General features: G+C 45.8%; 1 protein-coding gene across 1 annotated transcript; it reads right to left on the bottom strand.

Annotated features, from left to right (window-relative positions):
* Positions 1 to 1,759: 1,759 nt before the first annotated feature.
* Positions 1,760 to 9,819, bottom strand: LIPT2 (lipoyl(octanoyl) transferase 2). Its single transcript, XM_059930822.1, has 2 exons — positions 9,333 to 9,819; positions 1,760 to 8,337 (listed from the first exon to the last, which is right to left on the bottom strand). Exons 1-2 carry the CDS (start codon positions 9,778 to 9,780, stop codon positions 8,108 to 8,110), a joined length of 678 nt encoding a protein of 225 aa, XP_059786805.1. The 5' UTR covers positions 9,781 to 9,819; the 3' UTR covers positions 1,760 to 8,107.
* Positions 9,820 to 10,326: the final 507 nt, after the last annotated feature.

The raw sequence follows: 10,326 nt of genomic DNA, 5'->3' as shown, positions 1-10,326 counted from the left end.
TTCTCCCTCAGCACAGGAAGGGGTGAGGCTGTCTGATCTCTGGGGCCTCTGCCAGCCCTGACCTTCTTGAGTGCCTGTCAAAGACTCAGCCTGGCCCTAGGGAGCAACAGGACACACCACAGCTCTCAGGCCAACCAGGTATGTTGGCTCTTCAGGGTCTCAAAGGCACTTTCACACTCATTGTCTCCTTTGGTCCTTTCACTTTCCTGTGTGGAGGGCAGAGTGGGAGTCATAGGAGTGCTGTTTAATGTACTGCCTTTGGAGTCCAGACTTGAGTTCAAATCATGGATCTGCCTCTAACTAACTATATGAACTTGGGCAAATCTTCATCTGAGCTGGTTTCCTCTTCTCAGAACACAGTCAGCAATACAACCTTGTGGGTTTGTTATTTGCTGTGATGATTAAATAATGCCCATAAAGTGCTTAGAACAGCCCTGGGCCCACATGGGTTGGGCTGGAGAGGGGTGAGTGTGGTGGAATTGAGCTGAGCTGAATAACAAAAACTCCTTGAAGGCACCCAGCATCTCACAAGGCATAGCATGTCCCCAGTCCAGCCTCTGACTGCAAATCAGGGCCATGTCAGTCAGAGTTCTGGCAGGAAACAGATGGCACCCTGAAACTAGATACTTTGAAGAGAGCATGAAGGAGGGTTTAGGAAACTGACAAGGAATGGTGCAGCATGTCTGGCTAGCAACAGTGAGGAGGGAAAGCATTGCTAGGCTTGGAGGGCAAGGGTGGGGTGGGTTTATTGGAGCCCAGGGAGGGCAGCCAGGCTGGGACGGTGACTTCATGTAGAGACTGCAACCAACCCATGCTGACCTAGCAGAGACAGAGCTGGGAAATGAATCACTTCCTTTCCCTTCACTCCCTCCCCTCCCACCCTTTGGTCTTCTACTGCTGACTCTTTTTGTACCAACCCAGATGGAAGCTCAAGAGCAAGGAGTCCCATGGTGGGTGGAGAAGGGTGGTGAGCATACGGAGGGACAAATGGGAGGATCAAGCAGAGGCAGTGGCAAGTCAGTCAAATGGGTGAGGTCCTCCCCATTCATTTTCAGCCTGCTCCGGGCAAGGGGTAGTAGGGAGGAGTAGGAGAAGTAAGGAATGTGGGAGGAGGCTGTGAGCCCAGGCTGTTCACCCTAGAAAGGAGTAGGAGGACAATCTGTTGTTCCTCCAATACCTACCTGCTGTCTCTCACCTCCAGGCCTTCGCCTATACTGCTCTCTCTGCCTGGAACACCCTTCCTCCTGGGGCTGACTAACTCACCCTTAGATGCTACCTGCTCCTGGATCAATCTGTGGCTAAAGTCTATCCCCAGACTTTTTAGTTACGAGATCTAAGATACTGCTTTTCATTGCGTTTGAGCCAGGTTTTCTCTTTCTTACAACTTAGAAGTCACTTGAGCCTTTTCTGCCCCTCTTCCCTTTTAAGATTTGTCACTTCTGTGTTCCCATAGTACCTGTACAAACTTCTCTCATGGTGCTTATAACAGGTTACTGTGAACAGTTTTTACTGGTGTGTCTCCTCCACCAAGCTGTGAGTTCCCTGAAGACAGGGACCAAGTCTGACCCATCTCTGTGTCCCCAGGGCCCAGCACAGGCTGACACACCTTGCACTGGCTGTCTTGCCAAAAGTCTGCTTTTGGTTTTAAGGTTCATTGGATTCGCTGGCAAAATAACCACTCGTCTCACGCAAATAAACAGCTTCAATCAAATCTTTAATAGAAGGTGATTTAACTTAATTTCAATATACAACCATTAAAAGAAAAGGAATAAGAATATTAACAGAGTATATAAATTTCAATATACAATCATTAGAGGAAAAGGAATAAGAATATTAACAGAGTATATAACAGAGCATACATCACCGAATTGCACCGACACCTACTTCCAGATCCAAGCAGCAGCTGGGAAGTCCCTTGCACAGCAATCTGGAGTCCCAGTTGGGAAGGTCCCAGGCGGTGCGTTCCCCCACGGATGAGACTTCAGAGTGCCGCCCAAAGGAGTCCTGCTTTTAATGCCAAGCTGCAAACTGATGATCATCAGCTTGCGTGAAAATATGCAGCTCTGGCTGTTATTGCATATGCTTTGATACTTTAGTTGGAAGTCTCAGAATGTTCGCTGATCCCCGGGAACTGGCCAGATTCCCAAGACTTGCTAGCACCGTTTCTGCTGACCTGCATGTAGTCTAGCAGTTCGGCATGTAGCTCTTTCAGGGTCTTTGTTTAGTCAAAGGCCTACTGTTGCCTCTGAAGCCTGAACAAGACTATTTTACTAGCTTCCCCAACACTGGCCAGACCACACCAGGCATGTTATCTTCAAGCAACACAGGTTAAGGCCATGTTAGCCAATTGGAGCCTGTTGAGATGAGGGCAGTGGGGGCAGAGTCTGGAAGCTACATTTTATGAAGAACAGAAGAATCAGGAAAGTTTAACTTGAAGAAGAGCCCGCTCCTAGGATAGAATTCATTTGCTGGCTCAACAGGCCATTTCTGGGCACCTCTGTGTGAGGCCCTGCCTGGGCTGGTCCTGAGAGGGCCATGGGTGATACAGCTATAGTCCCTGCCTGGGGAGCTCACAGTCTGGATGGGGTCAGACATGGAAATAAGTAACTACATCACTGGGGCCACTGCCACCCAAGGGGGATGCACGGTGTGGCCAGGGAAGACCTCTCAGAGGAGGACTTGCAGGAGAGCAGAATTATGACACTGTTGTGGGCAGGTTTCAGTTTGGGATGAGGAACAACTTTCTAACAATCAGAATTATGAAGAATGCTCCACATCTGGAGCTGTGTGAGCAGGGCTGGGATGACCACTTCGCAGACTGGATACTGATGTCTGTCAACAAAAAGACCAAAGTGGAGGCTACAGGGAATTCCTCATAATAACAGTCATTGAATCACTGTTTCCTTTCACATGCTAGGATACAAACAAAGAAAACAAAGAAACAGTCTCTGGCTTAGAAAAGCTCACAGTTTAGGTAAATTGAAAAAATGTAACACTATAGCCTTATACCAGTGTCTCTTGAACTTGAATGATGTATGAACCCCTTTTAAAGGAAAAAAATCATTGAGGTACTCAGGGCTGATAATCTAAATATGTTCAAATTTAAACTCATTTTAAACTCCAGTGCAACTGTAAAAGCAAATCTTTTACATAGTATTTATTCAATACAAATTTTAATGAAAATGAACAAAACTAAAAAACTAATAAAATGCTAATAACACTAATGCTACCGGACATGTTGAGTTCTTTTGCACTCAGCCTGCCAGGTCTATAGACGTATTCCAGCTGGTAAGTGAAGAAGGAATGATAGAATCGGAGTATCACATCTTACAAACCCCTAATAAAATAATGAATCTAGGGCATAGTCATCACAAAAAAAAAAAGAGGAAAAAAAAAACAAACCCCAAAACAGATACCACATGCTACTTGATGTAAGAACACACCATAACCTACAAAGCAGATGTGCTAAAAAAAATCATACCTGAATCATGCCAATTGTCAGGATCTACTTTTTAACCTTCAGGAAACACAGGAGAAAAAGATTAAAAAGATGGCGGGGGAACCATAGGTGAAAAGAGACATTTATGAGACATATGAACCAAATTCAGTGTGTAGACCTTGTTTGAATCCTGGTTTGAACAAACCAACTACAGGAAGGAAGGAGGGACAGAGGGAGGGAGGGAGGAGGGAGAAAGAAAGAAATCTGAATATTAACTGAATATTTGTTGATATTGAATAAGTATTTTTTATATGTGTTAATGATATACTGTGGTTATGTTTTTTTTAAAAGAGTCCTTATCTTTTGGGAATACATACTGAAATATTTATGCATGAAATAATATGGTACCTGTGATTTGCTTCACAACAATCCAGGGAGGAGGCAGGAAATGGGCACTGGTTTAGATAAACTAAGAATGGCCATGAGTTGATTGTTTTACCTGCGTGATGGGTACATGGGGTTCATGGGGTTTGTTGTATGTTTGAAAGATTTTATAATAAAAAGCTTTAAAGATGAAGAAAAATCTAAGATGCTAGAACATTTAAAATTCAGGCATTGTACATTGCTGATGGGAATATAAATTGGTATAAGTTTTATGAAAGGCAATATGACATATATTAAAATAAAAATGCACATATCCTTTGACTCAGAAAATCACTTCTAGAAACGCAAACTCTGTGCTCACCATGTGTGATACAATAGGCAGACACACACACAGACACACGTGCACGTTTATATATGGATCCTCACTGCAGCCTTATTTGTAAAAGAAAAAGATTAGTAATAACCTAAACATCTTCAATGGGGGCTAGCTAAATAAGTCATGGTAAATCCACTGAATGGAATACTCCACAGCCGTTTCTAAAAATGAGGATGTTCTTTATATACCGACCTGAAACAATCTTACAAAGTGCAGGGATGTGTGTATAGTATGCTACTATATGAAAAAGAATGTACACATACAAGCATGTATGCTTATATATATATAAAATATCTCTGAAGAATATAAATAAGACATTTACCATCATTTAGGCCTCCAGGAAAGGGACTGGGTTTACAGGGCAAAGGGATAGGAATAAGACTTACATTTCAATGGTAGCATTTTGTACCTTTTAAATTTTATTCCATGTGCATGCATTGCCTATATTTTTTTAAAAGAAATAAAAACAAGATTAAGATGTTAAAAATATAAAGACTATCTAGCAATGTGGGAGAATCTTTGTAATACTATGGTTTAAAATAGTATACATAATTTTATCCACATAATAACTCATAATAGAATTATAAAACAGAATAGAATAGAATAATAAAAGATGTCTGCTCATAATCAAGTGTCGGAAACACACAAATGAATTTTTTTTAGGTGGGAGTGCAAGTGTTGTTGTTTGTTAAAACTTTATAGTTATTATAATATGGTATGATAATAGGTAAGGTAAATTACGATTTAGTGAAAAAATTAGATTTTGATTGCAAATATCTGATTTCCATGAAGGTTTTCAGTCAGAGGCTTTTTTCATGAAGCGAGGTGCACCTGGTCACACTGCCAGAGCAGGTTCTGTTTGGTTTCCGGCCAGCCTCGCTGAGGAACAAGATGCTGGGCCAGTGACTGCAGTTGGTCACGTCCTCACACTTAGCACTCATTCACCAGACCTTGGACAATTTGTTTATTTATGAGGAAAAGACTTCTCATAAACAAGAAGAGGCTTTCTGGAGGTGGAAAAGCCAGGGTGTTAACTATCCTCTTTCGTACACTCAGCTTCCTTCCTTGAGGAAGGGCCCCAGTGGGAAAGCGTAGGTGGGCTCTGTCCAGAAAGGAAGGAGAGTCAGGAACCCACAGCAGTGGCCTGAGCCAATTCCACACGTCCGGCCTCAGCCTAACTCTGGCCTTCTGCCCTGCGTCCTCCTCAGCTCTGTCGACCCACCTGTTCTTGGAGGCATATCTCCTCCAGGATACCTACCCTGCTCACCCTTCAGAGGCAGCTGTGGGAGAGTGGAAAAGAGCCCAGATTAGGAGCCAGGGACTGACTCTGCCCCTAAGTGCATGACCTCAAATAAGTCACTTAGCCTCCCAAGCCTGTTTTTTCATCCATAAAATAAGCCTACCTATCCTGCTGTGCTGCCAGAAGAGTGAATGAGATCGTCATGTTGTCTCATTCTGGGTCCCGCACTATGTCTCTGCCTAGACTGCTTCTCAGTCTCCTTGGCCTGCTCCTCCTTGGCGCGTGCCTCCCATTTATCAGTCCTCTGCCCTCCCCTTCTCTTTGGGCTCCCAGACCTAAACCATCGCTCATCACATCCATGCTCCAGATCCAAACACCCAACTGGCCCTCTCCACCTACATCTTCCACAAGTATCTCAAACCTGATTTACCTAAAACTGAACTCATTATCATTCTCTCCAAACTTGGTCATTATCCAGAGTTCTCTATCCCAGCAATACCTCTAGCATCCACCCACTTGCTCAAGCCAGAAACCTGGGGATTTTTCTTGACTCTACTCCAACATTCATGGATAACAGCAGCAGTAGCCATCTTCCACTACATGGCCTGGGAAACAGAGAAAGCTGGACTGAAGTAAGATAGAATGAAGCAAACACACCAAGAATCACGGCAGAGAACAGGAGAGAAAAGACCATATGGGTTCCTAAAGGGCTACATGCACTGGTTCTGTTCTGGAGCCCAGCTGCAGCCCCACCCTTGGATTTTATGAGACCCCCTCAGTACCTTTTCCAATAACCCTCCCATTGTGGGGTTTGTTTGTTTGTTGCTTAAGTTAGTTTGAGTTGGGTTTCTACACTTGCAAATACAAGAGTCCTAATTAATATAAACATATTTTATCTGTCAGCATAAGCTACTTACTTATGCTGTGGTAATGAACAACCCTCACATTTTGGTGGCTGAACTCCACCACATGTCCATCAGCAGCAGGGAGCTCTGCTCATTGCAGTCCCTCAGGAAGCAACCGCCATCTTAAATGTTGTTGGTTACTGTTCCACAGAGCCAGGACTGGAACTAGAGTTGCCTGACTTCTCATTCAAGGCTCTTTCTACCCTAACTGCCTGTGGTAGTCAGTCTCCAAGATGGCCCTTAATGATCCTCACCTCCTATCACCCTCGTGCAGTCCCTTCCATACTAAATAGGGCTCACATATTAAGAGACTGCAGAAATGACTGTGTGACTTCCAATGCTGGGTCATAAAAGACATTGTGGCTTCCGCCTTGTCTCTTTCTGGCATCACTTGCTCTGGGGGAAGCCAGTTGCCAGGTCATGAGAACATTCAAGCAGCCCTGTGGAGTGATGAGGAACTAAGGTGAGGAATTAAGGCCTCCTTTTAACAACTACTACCAACCAAGCATGTGAGTGAATCATCTTGGAAGCTGATTCTCCAGCCCCAGTCAAACCTTCAGATGAGAGCTGCCCCAGCTGACATCTTTTTTTTTTTTAATAGATTTATTTATTTTTATTTTATTTATTTTATTTTTGGCTGCGTTGGGTCTTCCTTGATGCACGCAGGCTTTCTCTGGTTGCGGTGAGCGGGGGCTACTCTTCGCTGTGGTGCACGGGCTTCTTATTGCGGTGGCTTCTCTTGTTGCGGAGCACAGGCTCTAGGTGCGCGGGCTTCTGTAGTTGTGGCTCTCGGGCTCTAGAGCACAGACTCAGTAGTTGTGGCGCATGGGCTTAGCTGCTCCACGGCATGTGGGATCTTCCCGGACCAGGGCTCGAACCCCCGTTCCCTGCATTGGCAGGCGGATTCTTAACCACTGTGCCACCAGGGAAGCCCCCAGCTGACATCTTGATTGCACCTGAGAGACCCTGACCAGAACCACCCAACTAAGTTTCTCCCGAATTCCTGACCCACAGTGTAAGAGATAATAAATGTCTATTCTTTTAAGTCATTAAGTTTTGGGGTGATTTGTTACACAGCAATAGATAATTACTATACAACCTTACAAACAGAGATCTCATATAAGAAAAACTTACTTCTATCTTTGGCATTTGTAGTGTGAGAAATTATTCTTCTCTTTCCTCTAGCCTCTGGCCTAGCTCAGGTTACCTAACTAAAAATAGCTATCAGGCTTGAGGAATCCAACCCAGGAACACAGAATCCCATTTTATTCTTTAAAGAGGCCTTTCCCTTTCCCTTTTATTGCAGAAAGCACCCAGGTCTCCTGAGAATAAAAAAGCACCACATCACATCACCTTCACCTGGACGATCCAGAGAAATGATTCTTACAAAAATCAAAGGAAATGGAGCCCAGGCTTCCCCAGTTAAATACAGTATTGAGGAAATAATAAATATTTGAGAAATGACACTCTATGATATCTGAGTTTTTCTAAGCTGAGAAAATGGTGTCAACAGTAGTGCTAATGCCTTATATTTATACAGCATGCTTTTCATAATGTTTTCACATCTATATCTGAGGTAGGTGGGGAAGAAATAAATAAACCAGGATACATATGGAACCAATGGCTCAGAGCTCATGATTTGCCCATAGTCTCATGGTGTGTGAATGACAGGGCTGGGTCTAGAATCTGGGTTTCAGTGACTCCATGTCAGGTGTGGTGCTTTCCAAGGCAGGACCTCCAGGCTGTGATAATATAAATGCCCTTCAGTTGGGGCTGTCCTCTGAGATCAATGTGCACTTGTAGGTCTCTTTAAAGGCCTCAAGGAAACGTGGTATTACTTCATCCACAGTGACATGCCTCTGGAGCTCCTTACTCAGGGAAGTGACACCTGTCCCAACCAGCCCACAGGGCACAATGTGCTCAAACCACGCGAGGTCCGTAGAACAGTTCAGCGCCAGGCCGTGAGATGTAATGTGCCTTCCACAGCGGACTCCTGCAAGGCAAACCAATGGGTCTTAGAATAGGTACCCTCCCTCCCCAGGCTTCATGATCCCCCTCAGTGTGATGAGGAAACTGGACTAGACCACTGATTTTCCAGCTTCGTTTCTAGAGCACCCAAGGGGTTGTGCACAGATCAGGGGAGGGGGACAAAATGGGAGGAGAGGTGTGTCACTCCACAGTAGCTGCACTTATTATGGAGATTACAGAAAATGTCCTTTAACAAAGAGATTCCTCCGTTGCTTAAAAAAAAGTTTGAAAAAACTTTTTCACCCTTATTGTCCTGATACTGTGAAGTACCCTGGCAATCACTTCCCATGTGTCTCCACTGGTAAAAATGAGTGTTGAACGAGTTGGCCTCTGAGGGCCCTTCTGGTTCTGAATATTTCAGTGAAGAGGGTTAAAAACTTTGTTTTGTTTGTTGTTTATTTGTTTTTACACGTAATGAGATATTTATTCAGCCTTAAAAAGGAAGGAAATCCTGACACACACTACAACATAGATGAACCTTGAGGACATTATGCTAAGTGAAATAATCCAGTCACAAAAAGACAACTACTGTATGATTACACTTAAATAAATTACCTAGAGAAGTCAAATTCATACAGATAAAAAGTAGACTGGAGGTTGTCAGGGGCTAGGGGGAAGGTGAAATGGGGAGTTGTTTAAAAGTGGAGTTTAAATTTTGAGAGATGAAAAGAGTTCTGGAGATTGGCTGCATAACAACGTGTAAGCACTTAACACTACTGAACTGCACACTTAAAAATGGTTAAGATGGTACATTTTATATTATGTGTATTTTACCACAATTTTTTTTAAAAAGGGGAAAAAAAATCATTCAGAGGAAGAAAGATACATTACATCCAGGACTAGTTCTGATTCAAAGCCCGTGTCAGACACACCTCCTCCCAGCCGGAGCTCTGCCCTCACCACCATTGGTCCGGCCCCGCCAGGCCCCGCCCCCGCCAGGCCCCGCCCCGAGGCGCTCACCGATTGCGCAGATCTTGCGCTCGCCCAGCCAGACGCCGGTGTAGGGTGGGGGCCGCGCGCGGGCCCCCGGTAGGCCCTGGAGCTCGCACAGGCGCACGGCGCACGCCTCCAGCGCCGCCACGTGGGCGCGCAGGCGCAGGCCAAGGGGTCGCAGGTCGAGTACGGGGTGGCAGAGCAGCTGGCCCGGGCCATGGAAGGTGGCTAGGCCGCCGCGGCCAATGGCGCGCACCTCGGCACCCAAGGCCCGCAGCCGCGTCGCCTCCTCGGACGTCAGGCCGCCGCGCAGCCCGGCGGTGTACACGGGCCCCGCGGGCTCGCAGAGCAGGAGCGCGCCCGCCTCGGTCCCTGGCTCGGCCTGCAGCCGCCACAGCCAGCGCTCCTGCAGCGCCAGCAGCTCGGCATACGGCACCTGACTCAGCCGCAGCAGCCGTACCGCCGGTTGCCGCATTGCGCGGACCGCGGCGTCTGCGGGGCCCCGCCTCCTGCCTGGGCCTGGGGGCGTGCTGGGAGGGGCGGGGACTCGGGGACTTGTCCGGAGTCTCCGCCCCCAAATGCTTGTTACTGGCTGTTGAGAGACTGTACGATACCTAGGGCAAGGTGTGTCTCTTTTCATTCGTTCATTCCAACAACCAGTATTTAGGGCCTGCTTGTATTCTGCAGGCCCTGCCCTAGGTGCTTGATACAGTAGTGTACATTGTATGGAAAAAGAAAAAGGTCTGTTCTGGGAAGCTTACAGCAGGCAATAAGCAAGTATTAAAGCATTAAATAAATAAGGTTATTTCAAATACTGATAACTGCTATGAAAAGAAAAGTAAAATAGGGTAATACGTGTCCTGAGTGGAGTTCCCCGAGGAAGAGGGAGATTCACATGCAGGAGGTTTATTGGGGTGGGGATGGGGTGAAGGTACTTTTCAAGGCCAAGCCTGTAAGGGAGTGGTGGAAGCAGGATTAGGCAGAAGGAGAGGCTGAATTGTGAAACTATCTAAGCAGAAGC

Source organism: Balaenoptera ricei, chromosome 8 (genome assembly GCF_028023285.1).
Source record: "Balaenoptera ricei isolate mBalRic1 chromosome 8, mBalRic1.hap2, whole genome shotgun sequence".
In the NCBI taxonomy this organism is placed as follows: domain Eukaryota; kingdom Metazoa; phylum Chordata; class Mammalia; order Artiodactyla; family Balaenopteridae; genus Balaenoptera; species Balaenoptera ricei.
This window is presented reverse-complemented; position numbering and strand designations above follow the sequence as displayed.

Coding starts and splice junctions, on each gene's coding strand:
- LIPT2 (XM_059930822.1), bottom strand. CDS start 9,780: ATGCGGCAACCGGCGGTACGGCTGCTGCGGCTGAGTCAGGTGCCGTAT. Junction 8,338..9,332: donor GCGCAAGATCTGCGCAATCG/GTGAGCGCCTCG, acceptor TTTGCCTTGCAG/GAGTCCGCTGTGGAAGGCAC.